General features: G+C 38.4%; 3 protein-coding genes and 1 non-coding gene across 4 annotated transcripts; 2 read left to right on the forward strand and 2 right to left on the reverse strand.

Annotated features, from left to right (window-relative positions):
• Positions 1 to 2,411: 2,411 nt before the first annotated feature.
• On the reverse strand, positions 2,412 to 4,227 carry LOC101297850. The gene is made up of 2 exons (XR_184878.1): positions 4,207 to 4,227; positions 2,412 to 4,051 (listed from the first exon to the last, which is right to left on the reverse strand). It is a non-coding gene; the product is annotated as an uncharacterized LOC101297850 (transcript).
• A 2,595-nt stretch (positions 4,228 to 6,822) lies between these two features.
• LOC101310716 (RNA polymerase II C-terminal domain phosphatase-like 2-like) lies at positions 6,823 to 13,762 on the forward strand. Its single transcript, XM_004302591.1, has 16 exons — positions 6,823 to 7,291; positions 7,545 to 8,015; positions 8,526 to 8,736; positions 9,073 to 9,230; positions 9,334 to 9,404; positions 9,511 to 9,616; positions 9,714 to 9,797; positions 9,993 to 10,134; positions 10,241 to 10,602; positions 10,713 to 10,770; positions 11,191 to 11,312; positions 11,407 to 11,460; positions 11,716 to 11,812; positions 11,948 to 12,108; positions 12,669 to 12,742; positions 13,025 to 13,762. Exons 1-16 carry the CDS (start codon positions 7,022 to 7,024, stop codon positions 13,134 to 13,136), a joined length of 2,553 nt encoding a protein of 850 aa, XP_004302639.1. The 5' UTR covers positions 6,823 to 7,021; the 3' UTR covers positions 13,137 to 13,762.
• A 1,561-nt stretch (positions 13,763 to 15,323) lies between these two features.
• Positions 15,324 to 18,689, reverse strand: LOC101312742. Its single transcript, XM_004302598.1, has 5 exons — positions 18,347 to 18,689; positions 17,867 to 17,906; positions 17,627 to 17,787; positions 16,781 to 17,530; positions 15,324 to 15,977 (listed from the first exon to the last, which is right to left on the reverse strand). Exons 1-5 carry the CDS (start codon positions 18,551 to 18,553, stop codon positions 15,633 to 15,635), a joined length of 1,503 nt encoding a protein of 500 aa, XP_004302646.1. The 5' UTR covers positions 18,554 to 18,689; the 3' UTR covers positions 15,324 to 15,632.
• A 1,189-nt stretch (positions 18,690 to 19,878) lies between these two features.
• LOC101290881 (receptor-like protein 12-like) lies at positions 19,879 to 23,016 on the forward strand. Its single transcript, XM_004305087.1, has one exon. The coding sequence runs from the start codon at positions 19,879 to 19,881 to the stop codon at positions 23,014 to 23,016; it is 3,138 nt and encodes a 1,045-aa protein (XP_004305135.1).
• The last annotated feature ends 763 nt before the right edge of the window (positions 23,017 to 23,779 follow it).

The following is a 23,779-nucleotide window of genomic DNA, read 5'->3' on the forward strand; positions in this document are numbered from 1 at the left end:
CTTGTTTGTATTTGTTTCTCTTGCCTTGGGCTTGTTTATTGAAGTTTCATTTGTACCAAAAAAAAAAAAGACGCTATAGGAATAGTGCGACTTTTCTCGTCTACCAAAAAAAAACCAAAGGTAGCTTCTTTCTAGTAAAACATGCATTTTTCCCTTTTTCTATTATATTTTAGTTGACATTATTTTTTATTTTATTTTTTACAATGTAAAGATTTAAATATAGGATTAAAGAGTAGGAAATTTACCTATATACTAAACCTTGGTCTACTGTATAAAATACTGTTCATAAGAATGTCAACAATGTATGCGGGCGATTGTACTCTCTAGATTGCTGAAATTCCGGATTTGCCCTCCTTTTTTGTCTTAATATCAGTTTCGCCATTAAATCTAAATATAAAAGCCTATGTCGTCTAGCAAGAGACCAGATCCAGTGAGATCAACTTCCCTCTCTCTCTCTCTCTCTCTCTCTCTCTCGAATCTTCCAGCATGTCTCTCCCGCGAATCTTCCAGCATGGGTTTTGGTTCCGGTGATCCCTGCGTGTGGTAATAACGCACTGCCTCTCTACCTTCTTTTTTCCTCTTCAGCTCCTTGCTGTTGTCATCTGCCGCCTCTACTCATCTGGTATGTCTTCTCTTTTTCATCAATTGTTGTTGCTTCTCCTTCTTATTGATCTGAATTGGTCTGGGTTTTCGTTCTCTTTGTGTGTTTTCCATTCTAACCTGTTGATCTGAACTGGTCCGGGTGTTTGTGCTTTTGTGGATTGTGGGTTTGGTTTTTATTTTCTTTTCTGTTTGCTTTGATTTGGGTTTGGTTCGTGCTACTCTATATGTCTTGTCTTTTGTGTGCCCTTCAGATTAATCTGGGAATCTACTTTATATCGTGATTACTACCATTTAATAACTCTGATTTAGTTTTTTTTTTTTTTTTTTTTTTTTGCAGGGATATTGTAAGGTGGTTGAGACATGAACTTTGGATCTGCAAATAAAAGTATAAATAACTTTTTTTCCGAGGTAAAGCTCATTTGCCCCTTCAAAAAAAAAAACAAGATATGCATATTGCTGGCAACCCTCTAAATCTGTTGTTACACAACGCTAATGGTTGGCCATGCCTTTTTGTCTTTCGTTTATCAGACATTTGTCTATTATCAGTTTTAGATTTCCAATATAATAAAGAAAATCCTTTTGACCATGATTAGGCTATCTATCTAAATAATTCTTTACCTGATTAGTATTTAACATTGCAGATTCCAACAAGAGAGATGATCTATAAGCAGAGCATCTTTTTGGAACGGTAACCTATTGTATATTACAACAGGTTTCAATTCAGGTTTTGGCTATTGCAGTTTGTTTTGTCAATTAAGCTTCTATATTATATGTTTTATTTTTTGAGGTGCCTCACTTTTTAGTTAAACCAATACTATAGGATCTGTTTGGCTAAACTCTGTTTGGTTCAAATTCAACTGACATAATGCTGCATCTATATCTATTTTTTTTTTTTCAACTCATTTAGACTTTGAAAACAAATAAGCATAGTTTCTACCTGTGTTGTAAATAAATGTATTTTTAAACTATCTTCTCTTATTTAAAAATAGTGAGATATTGCATTATTTTTTGTTATGAAAGAGCGCTACATAGAGTTTCTGATCATACATAGACTTTCTGATCAGGCATAGCGTGGGAATCTTGGATATTTAATTATCTATTGAAGTTAGAACATTAAACTTTGGATCTTTGGTTGATAAAACTGTAACTGCCATCAATCTAGGATATGTAGTTGGCCGAGGTTTTAACAAGTGAACATAAAACTTAATTCCTTTGGTCTCTGAAAGTAAAATGTAAGAAAAAAAAAATCAATAATGCTGGTCTTTTTTTATACCTGGGAGTTCAGTTTTGATGGAACAATTGCTTTTGTATTGTTTAAATTGTTGGCTTGCTTTACTGTTAGTGAATACGGTGGTCTGGAATTGCTAGCATTTTATTTTATTTATTTCAGTCGTATTCCTATTTTATAATTTCAGTTTCATGTTGGTGACCATTGCAATTCTGCCAATTCATTTTATGTACAACTATAGGGTTATGCTTCTGATTGAGGATGGAACTGATCAACCCACACATGCATTCTGCCAAAAGAGATTCTTCAGGAATAGCTTTTCCTATTTTTATTTTTTTTTAAATTTATTTGATTGTTAAATGTACTCAATTTTGATTAAGGACCTCTTGCCATTTTATTGTAATCAACTGGTGTGTATTTATTGTGTCATGTTCATGATATTGTGTAAATGTAGAACAAGTGAGATCTTAGACAGTAAAGAAATTTAGAAGTTTCGGTGCTATCTCTTTTAACATTGGATCATCAACATGTTCAGTTGCCGGGAAGAAATTCGAGTTATAACTTATAAGAGATATCATACATGTCGCTTTACTGTTCCCGTGAACAGTGACAGTTAGGCTTGGGCTTTTTTCTTTTCTCCCTGGTCTCTTGCTCGGGCTTGGGCCTGCGTCTCCGTATTCTGATTTTTTTCCTGCTCCCTCTCGATCTCTCTCGAAACTCCACCGAATCGTCTTTTCTTCGTCTCTATGCGTCCTCTCCCTCTTCGTTTCTGCCCTTTTCGAAAAGAGAAGAGAGATCGCTTCCTTGAATGATCAGTTCAATCCCTTTTTTTCTCTCCGCTCTCTGTTCTTCGTCCAGAGCCGAGGAGCCTTAGGGAGGCGGTTACTCCGATGACTGAGCGGCCTCTAGGGATTTGGGAGACAGGCGGTGGAGTGGCACCGAGCAGTTTGAGGACTCCGAGTACCGGAATCGAGCATGCACATAGTGCGTTTGGGATGATGACTCCCGCCAGAGAGAATACGCCGCCGGTCAGAGGTCTTAGCCGGAGAAGGGGACAGAGATCGAACAGTGTGTTGCCTTCTTGGTACCCTAAAACCCCTCTGCGTGAAATAACTGCGATTACTAGGGTGAGGATCACTTTCTCTGAGTTCTGTGTTTGATTAGTTTTAGGGCTTCAAAAAATCTCAGAGAGAGGGAGAGTGGTTAACTGTTCATATCATAAGCATATGAACAGTGTTTTTTTTTGTTCTTTTTTTTTATTCTGAAACATGTAATTTAGATTTTTTTAGATAGACTCTCTCTCGGTAAATAATTTTTTGCCCTCCATTTTTGACTTTTCTTCTACATCTTGAATCTTACAAATCAAAACAATTAGAGCATTTATATTTTAGGTAGAATACAAGACTAGATGTTTTGTTGTATAAAAGTTGTTTTTGTGACAACTCTTATACATATGTAAAAAAAAAGAGGCCAATACCTTCAAAAAAAAGAGGAGGAGAGGCAGAGGACGAGAGAGGAGAACGACAGAAGAAAAAACAACAACGGGAGAAGGAAGCAAGGAGAATCACAAAGGAGCGGTTCATTCTTTACAAGGTTCGGATGGCAAATTCTCTTTCTCTTTGCGCAGCTCTCTTTATGTTCTGTTGATGGAGGCATCATTGCCTTCATACCCCTCGCGGACGGCCTCTGCTGTACTTGGTTACTTTGGATACTAACACTATGGAGACTTTGAAATCCTTCATGGATACTGGTTACTTTGGCTACCTGTTACTATGGTTCTCTGGTTACTATGATCTGGATACTATGGTTCTGGTTCTCTGGGTACTTAGACACTGGTTACTATGACAGAACGGTTACTCTTGTTTCTGCCCTTAGATCCTACAAAACCGAACACAAAACCAATACTCAAAGAGACCATTGCTGTCCTTGTTTCCTGTTAAACACCACAGCCAAATACCTTTCCAAATTCAATGATTCCAAAACATCAATCTAGCTATCCACCGTTATCTCCAAAATCACCAGCCAAACAAATTCTCCCAACTTCCAGTTTCTCACACAAACGCCAATCCAAACTAAAAACAAATACATAAAGAGCTCACCCTCAAATAAAGCTACGAGCCCTTTTGTTCTTGTGAGACTGCAACACTGGTGCTCTTGGGACAGTCAAAGGAGAATTTGTACAAAGATTGGAGGAGAAAAGTTCAAGCGGTGGAGCTCTATCTAATCCCTCAACAAGGAGACAAAACTTCACAAATTTGACATAGCACTCAAATAAAAAAAAAGGTGTGATGGTCATGTCTAGTTTGAAGAATGATGAACAAGACAAATGTTTGTCTTGTGTGCACAGACAAGAAGAATAAAAGAAGGAAACTCACCACTAATGGTTGGATGAGGCAATGGAGTCACCTGGGCACAAATCACCCAGCTCATCTCCCTCAACGCTCCAAGCTCACCAAAGTCCTCAAACCCGGCGTCACCAATGATGAAGGCCAAGTCAAAATTTCAGTTTCTGGAGCATACAAATCAAAAGCATGGAAAGAGAAGACCAAATCCTCACCTGCTCTGTGGGTATAAAGCCTGATTACACATTCAAATCCTTTAGGAATGTGGACCCAGCCATCACCCAAATGCAATCCCATCTCGGACTCAGCCGCTGACTGGAAATCCATCTCTGTTTCGACTCGACAAGAAGATATTCTCAAGATTGTGTTCTTCAGGGATTTAGAAAAAAAAGTCGTGTGAAGAATGAGACAGTTAGCTGGAAAGAGAAGGAACGAGAAGAGGAAAAGAGCTACTGGGCCTCCAAAACCAAGAAATGTGATTCAGTGCACCCTCCAAGACATGGGTGTCCAGATCAAATACCTGAAGTTTGGTTTCGTTAAAAGAGTGCTCGAGACCAACCAAAATATACCCAAGTTATAAAATTCCACTTGGTACAAAACCGAGAAATCCCAAAATACCCAAATTTTTGAACTACAATGGTTTGATCCATTCACAGGGTATGTAGGCAGTCCAGATTTAAATCTGGATACAACCACATTTAAAGCCAAATCTTTGGTTCTTTCCAAGCCAAATTCTAAAACACATAACCAAACCTTTCGACAAGTCATCTACTTCGTCGAAACCCCAAAAGTCATAAAACTTGAACTACGAGTGACTTGATCCCTTATGGGGTACGTAGGCAGCCTGTAAAACAAATCGGGTGCAGTCGCAATTCCCCTCAAACACACATTCCCCATTTGTTACTTTGTAATTAGAATCAAAGGGTTTTCCCCCGAAAGCAAGGGTTGTAATTAAGAAATTTATTTTATTTCGAATGGGTCGAACCAGACATAATTAAAACTCTATTTTAATCAAGAGATAATTTCACTTTACTACCCTGAACTTTAGGTCTAAAATCAGTTTGATACCTCATCTTTTTTTAATCAGTTTCATACCTAAACTTTCAAAATGACATCAATCTCGACCAAAATTACTAAAATAGCCCTGGTTAATCTTTTTACCCTCTCAGAGTTAAGAATGGTAGCGGCGATTACCAAAATGTGAATACTACATCGTGCCAAGACGCGGGTATACTAACCCTTTTGCCCCTCGTATTTTAGTAAACACAATATTATCATTAACCTACGATATATAATCAGTATAANAGCTGGGTAGTAAATTTGTCATGTATAACATTTTATTGAAGTACATATCATAAACATTTCTATCAATCAATTAACCCATTGACCAGCTTCATAAAGTTGTTTTTGATAAAGTAATTTTAATGTCCATAGAAATTTTAAAGTCATGGGAATTATAATTCCATGAATTTAAATCCTATTAATTGAGAATTTCATTGTTTGAATTTCATGATGTGTCCATAGAAATTTCAAAATCATAAGAATTACAATTCCATGAATTTAAATCCTATTAATTAAGAATTCCATTGTTTGGATTTCATGATGTAGAATTTTAAAATGACAAGAATTTATATTCAGACTAACCTTAGTTAAGGGAATTGACAAATGACGCTTATTTTGTGAGGAATTCAAGTCGGGAATTTAAGCTCATAAATTTCACGATTATTTTCCCGTGAAAATTGCTAATTCCACAAGATAAGTATCCAAACGAGGGAAACCGTCCTAAAAAATTGAGAATTCCTTATGTTTGATGAAATTCTCAGGAATTCACCTACATCCAAACACACCGTAAATGTATACACCGCGCCAAAGCGCGGGTATAATTCTAGTTAATTAAGATTCTTATCAAGACAAAAATGAACAGTAAAAGTTTAATACAAAGTTAAACCTCATAGGCTCATCGCTGGGAAGGATCGGTAAAATAAGCTTATTTATCTACAAAAGCACTTAATATCTACGATTTTGACCGACAAAATGTGAAATTTACGAAAAACATTGCTAAAAGCAGGACGACAATTGATGCGTAATGGCATAAAAGTACACCCTGTTCTGAATGCTTCAACAGTCAGTAAATTTGACCATCATTGCACTATTTTCTCACAACATACACGGTCTATATGCATGCATGTTGTGTGAGAAAACACATGCTATATACCAATCCTTAAAGATGCTCTTGAGGAAGCAAATCTACTTTGGGCAATAGTTTCAAAGTCTCAGTTTGGAGGCCCAATCCATTAGCGGAATGAAACCCCTATCAGGTTGTCCATGATAACAACTTGGAGGCCCATTTTAAGATTACTGTCCTAGACTCCTATCAGTCTTCAGCTGAAAAAAATCCACAAATGATAAAAGTCTGTAATAAAATTATGTTTTTGGTCTGACGCGCGATCCAACGGTCAATAAGCGAACCTAAAAAATTAAGGCCTCCCAATAAGACACGTGTCAAACTTTTTCCGCATCTACCCGCGAAGGGCATGATATGCAATAGCGACAAGTACCGTACGAAAGGGCTAATCCGTAATTCCACCCATAACTGACCCTTCGGGGCTATAAATACACCGCACCCTCGTTGTTTGAAACCCGTAGGCATTTAGATTTTAGAGAGGGAGAGAAAAATTAGAGAGAGAAAGAGCGACGAGGTCTTTAGAGAGAGAAAGAGAGAGAGAAGAGTGAGAGAGAGGAGCAGATAATAGTGAGAGCAAAACTGGGAAATTACTCCGAATTTTTCCACAGAAAACCCCTGATCTTTCCAACATTTACGAATTTACCATCGGAAAATTTGATCTGAATGAGCAGTTTAGGGTTTAGGTCCGTGGTCTTTCACGGCGAGCTTTGCTTGGGTGAGCTGGACGCTATCCCGGTGACGGAGGCGAAATTTCAGTTCCCGAACAACGAGATTCGAATCCACCACATCTCGCAGCAAAGTGAACGCTGTCCACCTCTCTCAGTTCTTCAAACGATTTCCTCATTTTCGGTGAGATGCAAGCTCGAATCGTCCATTCCAGTTGAACAGCCTCATTTGATCAATCTCCACGCCTCCTGCTTCTACGAGCTCAAGGTCCAACTTAATTTTATTGTTTTCGGTTTTCGTTTCGCCTTTATTGGTTCAGATTTTTGGTTAGAAATGTGTTTAGAAGTTTGCTAAATGTGTGGATTTACATTAATTGGCGTAAAACTTTAGTTAATGAGGTAGTATAGTTGGCGAATCGGATATCGTAGAGGAATGTGATCTAGTTTTTGTTGTGAATGTCTTTAATCTTAGTTGGTGATGAAGCAGTGTAATAACGGAGTGATTTGGTTTTGTTGTGCAGACGGCGGTAGTGTTGGTTGGAAATGAAGAGATTCACTTGGTGGCAATGCCGAGTAAGCAGAAAAAGTTTCCATGCTTTTGGTGCTATTCAGTTCCTATAGGTCTGTATAATGCTTCTCTTGGAATGCTGAACCCGAGGTGTCTCTCAATTGTATTTGATCTCGATGAGACACTTATTGTTGCCAACACAATGAAGTCGTTTGAGGATAGAATTGAGGCCTTACGAGGTTGGATTGCACGAGAGGGTGAAACTTCGCGAATTGCTGGAATGTCTAATGAAATGAAACGGTACATTGACGATAGGTGGCTGTTGAAGCAGTATATAGATAATAATTGCGTGGTGGATAATGGGAAGGTGTATAAGATTCAAATGGAGGAGGTTCCTCCTCTGTCAGGTAATCACGAGAGAATCCGTCGGCCAATAGTTAGAATGCCAGACAAGAACATTGTGCTCACTCGCATCAATCCTGAGGTTGGACGACTTCCATCTATGCTTGTTTATCTCTATTCTGTTGTGTGGTTCTGTGCATTACTTAACTGTAGAAGTTTCAATTGATGGATTGTTTGTAGTGAAGATCAGGAAACAATTGCACGCTGAGGCTTAGAAATATTCAATGGATCTATTATGCTGGGTATAAGAACATTATCACTCAGAACCAGAAGTTAGAAATTGTTAGGGCTTTCAAGAATGTGTGCATAGCTGTGGTATATACTTTCCAATTGAGGAGGCGGGGTAACTGCCTATGTTTTTTTTTTTTTTGTAACGACGGTACTTCTTATTTAACAACATTTGTCTGTTAGCTTGTTGGTCCTATTATACTAGCACCCAGACTATCATTATCACTAAAAATGAGAAATATTTAAAAAGGAGAAATACTGATAAGTAGTCTGACCCATCACAGTAGCTGCATTTTTCGTTAACTTTTATTTGTAGTTCATACTAGCGTGTAAAATCTAACATTATATCATTTTCCCACTGCAGGTTCGTGATACAAGTGTGCTAGTGAGGTTACGGCCTGCGTGGGAAGATCTGAGAAGTTATCTAACTGCAAAAGGACGGAAGCGGTTTGAAGTTCATGTCTGTACCATGGCTGAAAGGGACTATGCCTTAGAAATGTGGAGGCTTCTGGACCCAGAAGAACAACTAATAAGTTCAAAGCAACTTCTTGACCGTGTTGTTTGTGTCAAATCAGGTAAGCATGCCATCATATTGTAGGTTAACTGGTCTTGATAGACCCTTATTTTCTGTTGAGCTGTAGTACTTATAAGATGATGTTATTATGCCATTTTACAAGGTTTCAATATTTCTATTAATCAATTATCTACGATACTAGAATAGGTTCTTATTGTATGATACGGAAGTCATCAGGGATGGACCTGATGGTGTAATTAGTTGAAGCTATTTCATATCTTGATTAGCTGTTTTAAAATATTGGTTTGTGGGGTGGCAATTTACTCTGTTTATGTTTTTAATCTGGGGTGGCAATTTACTCTTTGTTTATGTTTTTAATCTGGCTTTAACTTATCAGGTTCACGGAAATCTTTACTCAATGTCTTCCAACATGGAACGTGCCATCCAAAGATGGCCATGGTTATTGATGATCGTTCAAATGTCTGGGAAGATAAGGATCAACCTCGAGTTCATGTAGTTCCAGCTTTTACTCCTTACTATGCTCCTCAAGCAGAGGTACTTAAAGTTATAATGTTATTCTTGTATCAGTTTAATTTTATATTGGCATATTTTTATTTAGATAAATCCCATTGTAGTTTTAATGTAATTTCTTCGACAGACAGCAAGTCCCGTTCCTGTCCTCTGTGTAGCAAGAAATGTTGCATGCAATGTCAGAGGCTGCTTTTTCAAGTAAGATTAATAACATTACAGTACATTGTTAATTTGCAATAAATGTGAGTTTCATAGAACTTGCTTTCTAAGTCATTTTGTAATCTCGAATGCCACTTGTTTACAGAGAGTTTGATGAGATTTTCTTGCGAAGAATTTCTGAAATTTTTTATGAAGACGAGGTGGTAAATTTACCTCCTTCTCCTGATGTGAGCAATTACTTGATATCAGAGGTATGTGAATTGAAGATGTATGATTCTTCATTAATTGATTGAAAGTTAGTATATCCCTGTATACTTTATGATATCATCTAAATGCTTTCGATGTCAGGATGCTGGTTTTGTACCAAATGGAATTGCTCCCCTTAGTGAAGGAATGCATGGTGGTGAAGTTGAACGGAGACTGAACCAACATGTAAGCTTTTCTTTCCATGCTGCACATGGCTTCTATTATATGCTGACAGAAAATGAGTGCGGGGAAACATATAGTGTCTTCCAGTTGTAGAATTGGTTCTTATGGATGGACTATTGTGGTCCTGTTGTTGCTTTGTATGCTGTATTAGCCATGATGATTTGTGTGCATTTTTTGAACAATTGTTATTCTTTTCAGGATGATAAAGGTGTTATGGACACATTGGCTCATTCTAATCATGCTGAGTTAAGACTTGATAACTCCCAGAAACCTGTATTAACTGTCCCTGTCCCCAATGTCCCTGGTGTAACTTCATTGAGACCGGTCATGCCTGCTTATAGTATGGGACTCATTTGATGCTAGTTCTTTTAAACTCTTGGTTATACATATCTCATTGTACTATATTGCCAACTCTGTATAATAATTTATCTTTTATCATGCCTTAGAACCTGGTTTGCTTGGACCTCTCGTAAGACGAGACAGCTTTTCTGATCGTGAGAATAAGATGAAGAGAGGACTTCTTGGTACAAATCCTTGTCTAGATATAAATAGTCAAAGCTCTGGTGAACCCCCACAATCGTCTAGAGTACCTGCACAAACTTCAGCGTCCACAGTACACACACAAGGAGGGTGGTTGGTGGATGATGACAAGAGAAGAGGAAATTCAAGTTTTCGACCTCCTGGTTCTGCTCAAGAGTCTGATGTTTTAAAACCTGAGAAGCTGGTGTACCAGAATCCGTTTAGTCTTAATAAACCGTCTGCTCCTGTTGTTTTACCCTCACAGACATCTGAGGCAAGGAGGGAAGAGGTTTGTTCTGAAATTCTTAAAATTTGTTGAGAACCACTTACTGGTTTTGACAATCTTAACTGAGGTGTAAGTTTAAGGACTAACACTGTCAATGCTTGCTCCACATGCAGGTTAGCTCTGGACATAATTTCCAAAAACAAAATCTTCCTTTTCCAAGTCTGTTATCAGGTAGGTGATTCGTTTCACATGATAAAGAAGCTCATATTATTGGAGCAAGTTGTGGACGATTCACATTATTCTATAATTCACCTCCGTTAATATATCGTTGGAATAGTAAACTCATACTCAGAAGCTTTACTTATATATTATGGTGCACTATATGCTTGCAATTTAAAGTCTCTTGTTCCTGCAATCTGTTATTTCTAATGGTTTTTATATATGCGAGCCATCTAAACATTTAGCACCTCATGGTGAAAGTTTGTTAATTAATGGAGATGATAACATAGATTTGTTAGATCCATCTATAATTGTGGGTATGAACAACACTTATTATCTTTCCTTCTAGTTAGGAAGTTTAATTAGGTTCTTTCCATCTTACTATTATTCATTTGTGACTACTTATTTATTTATAATTGGTTGTTTGTGCAGAGGGTGGTGTGTCTCAGAATCAGGCATCTTTTCTAAAAAACGAATCTGGAAAAGTGAACGCGCTGCCGTCCCCTTTATCTATAGGTGTGCTGCAGGAAATTGGTCGGAGGTGCAGCTCAAAGGTACAAAATTACAAATAAATGAAGTGCCCCCTCCCCCAATTAGTCTTGTCATATTTCAATTTTTATTTATGGAGTTCTTGATGTTGTGACACAGGTTGAGTTTAAAGCTGTTATAAGCACCAGTAACGATTTGCAGTTTTCTTTTGAGGTCAGTGGAAGTCCCAATATTAATTCAATTGTATTTCAGCAATGTTCACTGATACTACCAAAGCTCTAAATAATTCAATGAATACCCACATATGTTTTTTTCTCTTTTTCTGTTTTTTTTCTCTTTGGAATGAAATAGAAAACTCAAAAATGATTTCAAGTTTATTGTCCTTATTTGGATGTTACACTTTGAATTTTATTTGGTATAAGAAACTAATCTTGTATAGTGAGACTGTTTGTCTTTTTCTTAAAACAGGTTCTCTTCACTGGGGAGAAGATTGGTTTTGGAACTGGAAGGACAAGAAAGGATGCTCAACAACAGGCTGCTGAGAATGCACTTCACAGCTTGGCTGGTAATATTATATTTGAAGCCACATTTATCTGTTTTCCTCACATCTCTCTCAGATATTTTGTTTTATTTGTGTTTTTCCTTTCTCCTATGTGTCAGTTTCACTTACACCAGCCAAATGTTGAATATGAAATTGCAGAAAAATATGTCTCATATATGGCACCGCGAACCGGAGCTGTTAACAAAGATTTTGATAAACTCTCTCTTGGAAGTGAAAATGGATTTGTTGTGGACATAGTTGGTCCAGGATCAGCTGAGGTCCTAATGGATGATGGCTTGCCAAAAGAAAGTATTTCTGAGGTGGGGAATCGATGATGCTTTCATTAATTGCTTATTTTCTATGTTCAGAAACATAGGTGATGCTTGGATATAGGGTATGTGGGCAAGACATTTCCAGACACGGGTAGTGGTTTCATAAGGAAAACCACTCCTATGAATATTGTATCGCACGAAGATGTGATGGCTAAACACTGAAAGGGGAGTGGCTTCATGGCTCCATTTATTCTTGTTTGAAAGGTACGGGATTGGTTGTCTGTCCCTCATTTCTACCCGTTATCCAAGTATTCCCATGTACTTGGTTTAAGTTATGTTTTCTTATATTGTAAGAGTTTCTGATAGTTAAGTATTTGATAAACATGGTAAATAGGGTTATTCCGTTGACTGCATGAAGATTTTTATAAATCTCACAGATTCCCATTCTTAACCTCAAAATAAATGCTGGAATTAACATGTGCAATGCCCATTTCTTCCTGTGAGAGTGAAGTTTCTGCACCGTTAGTGACGCCTTCTGGACAAATTAGAAAACACTAGAGTACATGCAATCATCATAAATTTATCGGACTAATAATGTAAATGCACAGGCTTCTGAAGGTGAGCCTGCGAGCTCTTCTATTGCGGCGAGTCAGCAAGTTCAAAAGCGTGCCAATTCCCCAAGGTAACTGGCAATTTCTGAAATTGAGCCATTTATTTGCCGGAATAACTATTGGGTCTGCCAGCTGTATGATTGACCAATACTAGAAAGTAATGATGCTATATTGCCATATTGACACCAAACCTAATTCATGTTCATGGTCATGTATGGCACTTTCTTCAATATTGAGTTCAATGCTCCTAATTCATGTTCATGGTCATGTATGCACTTTCTTCAATATTGAGTTCAATGCTCCTAATTCATGTTCATGGTTTCAAATTCTTATTCTGGTAACTGTGTTTGCAGGTTGCTACAACCTGTTTCATATAAACGATCCAAGGAAGAACAGGCAGGAGGTCCACCAAACCTATCATATTCTCGGCTGAGGAAGGGCCCTAGAGACAAACCTCGGGACTGAACTCATTTCATTCATGTCCTTCTGCTAGTGCATCCTCCCTCTCCTGGAGAAATGATGTGATGATCCCACAGAGGTCCAGTGGAACCATCTCTCTCTGGCTCCCCACTTTACAGTTAGCAGTGGCAGAGAGGGAGCGAAGAGAAAAAGGAGCGGGCTTTCGAGGCATACAACTAGGCATCTCAGACTACTTGAAGTATCTCTCTCACTCGGCAATTCGGCATAGTTTTAAATAATGCAAAGGTGAAGGAGTATTTTTCATAGTTGTTGGAAAGGTGGGCTATAATTTTTTTTCCCCCATTTGGGCCCATCTTTTCCTTCTTATAGTGATATTCTAGTTGAATTTGGGGAAATGGGGCTCGCCATTTCTTGTTCAGGTCTTCTTAGCTTTAGTACACACGTTATGATCTCTACTTCCCTTCTAAGCACAATTGTACAGTTAGACTCGTTCCTTTTTCGATGTTACTTTTACGAGTCTACAATTCTACGAATGCATAATAGCTTTTTCTATCAATTACATAGGCAGTTCTTTTCAGTTGTTTTCCTACACCTGTTACCGAGCATTATATTTTCGGGATTGAAATTTGGCACTCTTCTTTTTATAGTCCACATTTTTTTTCCTCTTATAATAACTTTAATAGCCTTTACTCATGTGTTTTGTTTTTTATGAAATATTTAACTAAAAAAAAAGATGGAATGCGGATCGTGAAATAGGAAGTGCAAATTTCAGTCTCTTATATTTTTACCACTGTCAAAGATGAACTTACTAGTCTGATCAATCGTATTGAGGCATAACTTCTTCAATATTACTTAACAAAATTAAGAAATGCGCAATAATGATTCCAACTTCATTATTTTAACGTTTAGTTTCTTTTTTTTTATTTTAAAATTTTTTATTAATAACTCACACACCCTACAAACGTCAATAAGGTTTGAACCAATGATTTATCAGTTAAACACCTTAACCAATCAAGTCACGACTCATCGACAAAAAAGGTATGTTTCGAAACCATGACTGCTCTGATGGGAAATATGACCACATACCACCAGACCAAAGCTATCATTGCAAAATAGAGAAAATGTAGCCTTTGAAATTCGAACTGTGGTTGTCCAAATATAAGAAAAACAGTATAACCATCTCTACTGCAAAGACAATTGCCTATCAACGTTAGCTTGACATGCCAATCTACTCACAGACAATATATACGAATAATTTATAGGACACTTTAGAAGTTGAATGAAAATGAAATGTTCTTATACCGATTTCTTCTATCTCATGTTCTTGTTGATACCAATCCATGATATTTTCCATTCCAAGTTTTTAAACGTGTCATTAGAATAACGGGCTTGAAACTTTGGAAGGTGTAATTTTGCGTATTGTCTGCGACTCTGCAATGTACTGATATACATCCAGTAGCTTCTTCAATAAAAATGAGCTAGTCCGCCTCTATATCAAATCTAGTGTACTTGTTGTATATGTTCTTTGTAGTTTCTCTTATAAAATTGAGGCAGTAGTAACAAAATTCATAAATTCAAACAGTCTTCACAAGTTATGAGACAAATACATTAGCTGCAGATAACATCGAGTTGGAAGTTGGAAATTGTTGCTATCGATATCCAATACATAAATCGAGCTGCACTGACTGAACAGTTTGGACTTAGAAATCTAACAGTCAGCTGGACACTGATTTTCATACATAGGCTAACCTCGAATTCAGGAAGAACAGCACCCAATGGCGTACGCTATGCGCACCTTTATAATCAATAATTCAATATCAACCTCAGTCATTGGAACTGAGCATATGATTCTTCCAGGTAAGTCGTTATCTGTGTTCCACTTTCACCATTATTACAATATCTTCACCATTTAGAACAGGGAATTGGACGCAGTAGAATATGTTGCACAGCTTTGCCTACTCCTTTCTTTCCGGCTACATGTTACTTTCAAGTATAACCCGAAGAGTCAGCAAAACCGATTATATACAACTATGTATCTATCTTTCTGTGTGTTAGGTCCCAAGAAGAATGGATAGACATATAGAGCTGTACACATCAGTGGTAGAGAGAATTTGACATTCAAGCTGCATTTATAGTCTTATGCTGCATTGGAGGATATCGATCGAGTCGCTCAGATGATGACAATATCAGAAAGCAGCAACAAAACCCTGAAATCTTTATACAATCAGCAATCTGGACAAACATGGCAAACTCTTTTATTTGGTATAAATCCTCAGTTCCTCACTCGCACATATCAATCAGTTGTGTTCATGACAGAAACAAAAAAAATACTCTGCTTTGAAAAACAGTCAGCTTCCTGGTATATACATGACAAACCTAAGGATAAAAAGCCTGAGCACTAATAGAATAGGCACAAAGTCAGGTATGTACATACTATTACAAAAATTAAAAGATGCCTTCTCCAACTCTCTCTGATGGCCGCCACAAAACTTCAGCAACAAATCAGGAGTCACAGGTTCAAATGAATTCCAGAGATTTACACTAAGGCAATCTGAAATTTATCAGTTTCTGCAGTAGTTTACGACCCCATTGCATGTCATTGTGCCAGACATCATGGACTTTCTCTGAGGCAAACTGTTCTGCAGTTTCAGCAGTTTGAGCCTTTTGCTCAAGTTCATCATCCAAACTCACTTCATCATTGTTGAACATGTCATTGGTTTCTGCTTGAGGTGAGCCATTGGGCAGGTCAGGCTTGGACTGATTTTCCCTTTCAGCTGGTTGAGGCTTTTGCTTGAGTTCTTCGTCAAACTTCTCTACATTACCATTGAGCATGTCCATTGTTTCTGCTTGAGATGATTCACTGTAGGGTTCTTGCTTTTCTTCTAGCTGATTTCATTGGTTTCAGCACATGTAAAGCAACAGAAACAACACATCAACAATAGCACTAACAAAGATGGAAGAGTATCTATTTCTATATCAGTCTCTGGTATTGAAAAGAAGTAGTCTGCCATAGAAGTGATAAAAAAATTCATCATAACAAGTTTATCAGTACAATATATCACTACAAAACAACTCACAATATACAGTAGTCAAGTGACAGTGCATGGTTATACGTCCCCATTCACATGTTTTTAGGAACACGATTCATGTATGCAGAAAATTTGCCTATATGGAGATCCACAAAGTTGCAGCAGAAGAAAGAAAAGAAGTATTATATGGAATGCTTGATAGATCACTCAACAGCATAGTTTTATGCAAGTTTATATTGAGTAGGAGAAAATTCTCTTAGCTTTTGTATTGCTGACTGTTGCAGAATACAACTTTTATTACAAGAAAATATTGTTAAACTTTAAACTTTGTTGATTGCTGTTGGTAAGAATAATACAAGAGCCTCTCATCTTTAAGCATCGTCCTTTTCATATCTATGCAATTTAAATGACTGTTAATATTGATGAAATCAAATACTTTTGCCTTGTGATACATAATCCTCATGACCTTTTCCTCATAGGACCATATTTAGATCCAAAGACAATACAAGCTGTAAGCCAAAACTATTTAGTATTGAATCTCCTAGCCCTGGAAAACTCGCAGTTTTTGGAATTGAAATGGAGTGTTATTTCAGGCTGAGGCAGATGCAGTAGAAGAAAAAGAAAAAGACAAAAAGAACTTCACTCTCATCAAGCAGTTACCTCTGGCATATTCAGTTCTGCAGCTTCATAATCTCCAACCAAGCCATCAAAGGTCATTGGTTTCTCAACTTCCTCTGTGTTTGGTTCTTCAGCTTGAACAGCTGGCGCACGAGTCAAGCCAGGTACCAGAACAGGTCCTTCTTCCTCATAGTTCATTAGGCTTCCCTCAATGTTTGAGATTGCCAGGTTCCTTGCTTTTGCATCTCTACCATTATTTCCATAAATGTTCTGTGCCACCATCATCTCGTTTGGGATGGCTGCAGAATCCTCACTTGGGGCATTAGTTCTTGCGTCCATATGTTGCTCATATGGTTCCATCATTTTCTTTGGCCATTTTGGTGTTATGTTCTCAGCAACAACAGTTTTGTGCTTCTCTTGTGAGACAGACTCAGTAACAGTTTGTTCCTCGTATGATTCCACTAACGGGATCTGTGCTGGATCAGTGTAACTATCAACATTGGCCGACTCCAAGTTTATGTTGAACACTGGCTCCTCTTCTGGAAATGTCAAGTTGTCAGCCTCTGGAATCAATACATCTGAGTTGATATTAGAATCCTCAACCTGGTGATAGTTTTGCGCTTCCTCTGTTATCTTCTGAAGTTCAGCATCTCCCCAATCTTCAAAAACAGTGATTGTGTTTTCAGTTTCCCAGGTTTGGAAAATTCGATCCGGGCCAGGTTGCCACAAAAAATTCCCTGCGTCTCCTGTTAGTATGAACTTGAACTGGATTGATTTTCCAACTGGTATATCCTATTTAAACATACATAAAGGACATTAGACCCCAAATTCAGTTATCACTTTACAAAGAATAAAAACAACACGCTTCTTAGTATGATTTCTACTCACTAGCTCAACAGACCACACATTCCCATCAGACCAGTCCATTGGTATCGCCCTCTCAGGGTCCCATGAACCCAAAATAGGATCATCCCCTACTATGAGGAACTGCTGACCAAAGGAGCACTCTTTCTGCAACTGGAACTTGACATGCATAGTTTTTATTGGATCTGCACAAAATGGAAATGCTACTGAGAACTAGCTAACAGATACAGACACTTCCATTTCTTGACCGAAAAACAGACTTACATGAATCTTGAATTTGAGCATCTGGAGTCTCCAATTCTGCCTGCACATACAACAATAAAAATATCAGATTGGTAGTTTCAAACTAGATCAGAAACGAACAGAAACAAAGCCTGGTACTAGCATTCTTTAATAATCATGATCTTCTATACAGATATGGTAACAAATTCATAAAACATCAACTGTTCATTATCAGATTCTACTTGGATCAACCCTATTGTCTTATAAGGACAGTGTTTAAAACCCTGATAAAGAAAGAAACCATATTTCTAAATGTAAATGACCCTTTTTGTTTCTTCCCATTATTATATGAAACAAGTTCTTCCACAACAAGAAAGCATCCCACTAAATAAAAAGCTAATCATAGCAAAATGTGATCATAACAAAAGGACATTAATACTGTATCATATTTTAAACAATCAACAAAGATAAATGAAATACAAATCTGTCTGTCAAACTCAAACACCACGAAATGAATTTGACCTGGGTTTTCGATGAGAGACAAACAAGAGGCTTGATGGGCTTCCTCTGTTGCAGAAACGCCACCAAATTCAAGAACCGAAAGTCTCCATTTTTCTTGTGAGGCCTGAAAAAGCAAGAAGCTTCTGCAACCCTGTTCACCAAGCCAGCCTCTCTGTCCCTGTAAATTTCCAACACTACCCTCGAACTCGGACTCGCCAGCGTTTTCATAACTCCCTCTCCCAACTCAACTCACAACGGTAGATGCCCCTTTTGTTGTAAGCAAGCTAAGGTTGTCTGTCTCTGTCTCACTTGTTTGTTCTCGAAGTGATCCACTTCTGGTGGTGTGGCTCTTCTATTTTTGTATAGTAGTGAGAAGCAGAGGTTTAGACCCAGTTATATAAATGGAAGTGGGGCCTAATGGGATGATAAATGAGCGGATCAGGCTCCACGTGGCGTGGTGGACAGGTGGTACCCTGGGACTTGGGTTGAATCTGGCTATTACTCAACGTGAGAATCTCAACAACCTGAGGATTTTTACAGACATGAGTGAACGGGAGTATTAATGGGAAATGTGACCTTTAGCGTCATATTCCGTGATCGTTGCCGTGAATCCCAACCGTTTGTTTTAGTGTCAACGGTGGGCACTCAAAGTGGCAGATGCTACGGTGGTGTCCTAAGTGGAAGAGGGTTTTGGGAAGGGCGGTTGTGGTGACGTGTGGCACGTTCGAGGTTTTGTGTGACATTTGAGCAAAGAGAAATAGTAAATATTTTATAATCTTTAAAATATGATTGTTGCGTCTGACATGTCATATAATACAATGATCATTTTTTGTTTATTATCAGAACTCAAAACTTTTCACTTTTTAGTATAAAAAACAAGCAACATGAATCCCACAGGTAAGTCGGATCCACTTGCAAGAAATAGTGAAACACAACAGTGAAGACACCAGCCTGCAATAGCACTCGCACTCTGATTGAACTACGTACATAGTGAATTTTGAAAGTTCATGATCATGTTTTGGGAGTAATTAAGCTACCTAACGAAAGAAAAGTTAGGAATGTACTAGCACTCTTTCAACTCAATCAGTCAAGCTTCAAAGAAAATTCAAGCAACATTAGAAGCTCATCTGCTCGATCATGTAAAATTCTTTATACAATTTCTTTCTGCATATTAGTCAGGATTTTGACTCACTCGAACCAACTTTCTTCCAATTGCCTTATTAAATTCTTAATTTTTACCAATACTACTGATACAATAGCCACCGGTATTGTAATACAAACCACTGAATATTCAACTTTAGAAATTAGACTATGGAGGAGCCGACTTGTTTGGTTTTTTGTACTACTTTTGGGTTTATGTATAATTCCACTTGCAACCCAGAACTTGACAGGAAATTTCATGGCCGAACAGAAAAGACCGTAGAGACGTGTAAAGATCGATATGAGAAGACTTCTAAGTCAGTGATCTATTGATGGTGACAAAACCATCATGCAAATATATATAACCATTTCATCGATCTCTATGACTGTATCCCCCATCATCATATACCTAAATGAAGACTCTCATGTCTTTCTTCCTTTCCTTGATCGTTGCAGTTCACAGCCAGCAGTGTCTCAAAGACCAGCAACTAAACTTGCTCGACTTCAAGAACAGCCTTCTATTCAATGCTTCTCTTTCCTCCAAGCTTGTATCATGGGATTCGAGAACCGACTGCTGTTCTTGGCCTGGTGTAAGTTGCAGTACTAATGGCAGTGTTGTTGGTCTTGACATCAGCCGTGAGTCTATCTCAGGTGGAATCTACAACTCTAGCAGTTTGTTTGATCTTCAACATCTTCAAAGCCTCAGTTTGGCCTTTAACAACTTTACTGGCTCTCAAATTCCATCTGCAACCGGAAAGCTCACAAGTTTGAGGTACCTAAACTTATCCTCTGCTGGTTTTGGAGGGCAAATTCCCATTGAGATTTCTTTGTTGGGAAAGTTGGTAATCCTTGATATTTCCTATAATCAAGGACTTGAGATCCAGGATTTGAGCATGCTGATTCAGAACCTCACAGAACTTACAGAGTTATATCTTGACAATGTGAGTATATTGTCACAGACAAGTGACTGGTCCCTAGCCATATCATCATCACTGCCAAACCTGAAGGTGTTGAGCTTATCCAACTGTCACCTTTCTGGCCCTATTGACAAGTCCCTGGCTAAGCTCTCATCTCTATCCGTGATTCGGTTGGATTTAAACAAGATATCTTCTCCCATTCCTGGATTCTTTGCCAACTTTGCAAACTTGACTACCTTGAGTCTCAGAAGCTGTGGTTTGCAGGGAACATTTCCAAAAGAGATCATTCAGGTACCTTCTTTACAAACTATTGACCTTTCCTATAACTATGGTCTTGGTGGTTCTTTGCCTGAATTTTCGAAGAACGCATCTCTTCAGTCCTTGAATCTTTATGTGACAAACTTTTCAGGGGTCTTACCTGACTCCATTGGAAACCTCAATATGTTGTCAACAATAAATCTTTCAGGATGCAAATTTTCAGGATCAATTCCAAGGGCGATGGGAAACCTTACAAAATTGGTTCATTTTGATTTGTCAGGGAATCAGTTTAATGGCTCAATTCCGTGCTTCAGTAGCGCAAAAAATCTAGCCGAAATAAATCTGTATGCCAATGATCTAACTGGTCATATTGGTTGCACTCAGTGGCAAAACCTTACTAGCCTAGTGAGTATCAACTTAGGTAGTAATGTGTTCCAAGGGAGTCTTCCATCCTCTTTGTTTTGTCTTCCCTTGCTGAAGAGCTTAAATCTTGGCCACAATCAATTCTCTGGTCAATTCCCTGAAATTTGCAATGCCTCTTCTTACTTGATGGAAAGTGTTGACTTAAGTGACAACAATCTTGAAGGGCCAATTCCCATGTCTATCTTTAATCTCCTAGGACTTAAGGAACTTCTTCTTAATTCAAACAGTCTCAATGGCTCATTTCCTCTTGATGGTCTTCACCAGCTCATAAATCTTGAGATTCTTTATCTTCAAGAGAATAGCTTGGTGCTTAGTTATGATGCTACCAATTCCTCTTATTCCTCATTTCCTCAGCTTTATCAATTGAAGTTAGCTTCAGGAAAGCTGACAACATTCCCTGATTTCTTGAGAAATCAATCCGGATTGGCATTTCTGGACCTCTCAAATAACCTGTTACATGGCATGATACCTAACTGGATATGGAAACTTAATCTTTACCAGCTGAACCTCTCCTGTAATTCCCTACAAACTATAGAAGGTCCTTTACTCAATGTCACATCTCCAGTATTTTTGCTGGACCTTAGTTACAACAAGCTTCAAGGGCAGATCCCAGATTTCTCTTCTTATTATCTGGATTACTCCAGCAATAATTTCAGCTCTGGCATACCAACTGGTGCAGATTTCTGTAGGTATACTTCCTTTTTCTCTGCTGCAAACAATAACCTCAGTGGGATCATTCCTGGATCAATTTGCAATTCAGCATCTCTTGAGGTCCTCGATCTATCCAATAATTCCTTCACTGGCACGCTACCTCAGTGCTTCACCACAATGAGTGGCCTTGCAGTACTTGATTTAAGTGGAAACAATGTTACTAACGTTGTAATACCTCAGAATTGCAACTTGGGAAGTCTAGACCTGAGTGGAAATCAGTTGGAAAGCCAGCTTCCAAAATCTCTTGCCAACTGTACAAAGTTGGAGGTGTTAAACCTCGGAAACAATCAGATAACAGATGCCTTTCCTTGCTTTTTGAAGAACATATCCACCTTGCGTCTGCTTAGTTTACGGTCCAATAACTTTTACGGATCCTCTGTTTGTCCCAAGACTAATGGAGGTTGGCCAATGCTTCAGATCATAGACCTAGCTGACAATAATTTTGAAGGTGAAATATCTGGAAGCTTTTTATCAACTTGGCAAACAATGATAGCCAACGAAGATAATGCTGCTCGATATCGCTATCACCTTGGGATGCAGGGAGGTATGCGTTATGTGATTAATTATAAAGATGCAGTTACAGTTACTAGCAAAGGTTTACAGATGAACCTGCCAAGCATTCTCACTGTTTTCACCTTAATTGACTTCTCATGCAACAAGTTCAATGGATCAATTCCTGAGGAAATCGGAGGACTCAAATCACTACGAGTCCTCAACTTGTCCAAAAATGCTTTCACAGGTGCAATCCCATCATCACTAAGTAGCTTGCAAGTAGTTGAGTCCTTAGACCTCTCGCAGAACAAGCTGAGTGGCGAAATTCCACCACAGTTTGCAAAACTTACTTTCCTTACTGTCTTGAATCTATCAAATAATCAACTGGTGGGCAGAATTCCAACAAGTACTCAATTTTCCACATTTCCAAAATCTTCATTTCAAGGAAATATAGATTTATGGGGGCCTCCTTTGACAGAAGACAACATAGCGGGAACATCACCGCCAATAGTAGGAGGAAGTCGTCAAACTTCTGGACATGAGGTTGATTGGGATGTTATCAGTGTTGAAATTGGATTCGCAGCTGGCTTTGGAGTTGCCATTGCATCACTATTCTTATGCAAGAGATGGAGGCAGTGGTACTACATAACTATGTATAAAATACTTCTTAAGATCTTCCCTCAGCTAGAACAAAGATTTGGCAATCACAGACGACATGTTTCCATCCATCAAAGGTACGGGAGGCGTTGAAATGATTGTGAAAGCTGTGCAGCTAGGCTCCATGTAGCTAATGTCTCAACCTGGTGTTCTTTCTGTTTACTTGTACCGTCTAAGAGATAATAATTTGCTTTTGTTATCAGATGTTAATTTAGTTATGGCATAGTCATCTTCATTTGTGTTAGCGTGAGTCATGGAGTTAGTTTAGGAATGTAAATTAATTTGTTATTACTTTCCTATTCTGTATGTGTAGTACATAGTACGTAGGGTTTGTACAACTTGTATCTCTATATATAGCCTCCACTGTGAGATGAATAAGATATCAGAAAATTCATTCTCCAAACCTTGTTATATTTGACTTGGTATCAGAGCAAAGATCCGAAAGGACTTTGTCTCTTTGTTTTTCCGCTGCAAATTCTTCGTCCGACATTTGTCAGACGGTTGTTTGTCTTTTTAAATAAACCTCATTGTTAGGGTTTATTGTCTCGATTGTCGAAGTTTTTCCGACTATTCTCAGTTTGACGTAGGCCCCTTGTCAGACTGATTTTTTACCTCTCAATATTACGGCTCAACCCAGCTACCGCCGCATCTTCTTTTCCAAAAGTAGTTGCTGTTGCTGTGCCCAGCTGCCGCCGTCGTCGTCTCTGCCCCGCCGTCGTCGTCTCTGCCCAGAAGTTGTCATCGTGCCCAGAGGACGCCGCCGTGCCACAACCCGCGCCAAAAACCCAGGTCTCGACGCCGCCGTGCCAAAGCCCAGGGTCCCGACGCCACCGGTCTCGACGCTGCCGCGCCCTTG

The sequence above is a fragment of the Fragaria vesca genome, linkage group LG6, assembly GCF_000184155.1.
Source record: "Fragaria vesca subsp. vesca linkage group LG6, FraVesHawaii_1.0, whole genome shotgun sequence".
In the NCBI taxonomy this organism is placed as follows: domain Eukaryota; kingdom Viridiplantae; phylum Streptophyta; class Magnoliopsida; order Rosales; family Rosaceae; genus Fragaria; species Fragaria vesca.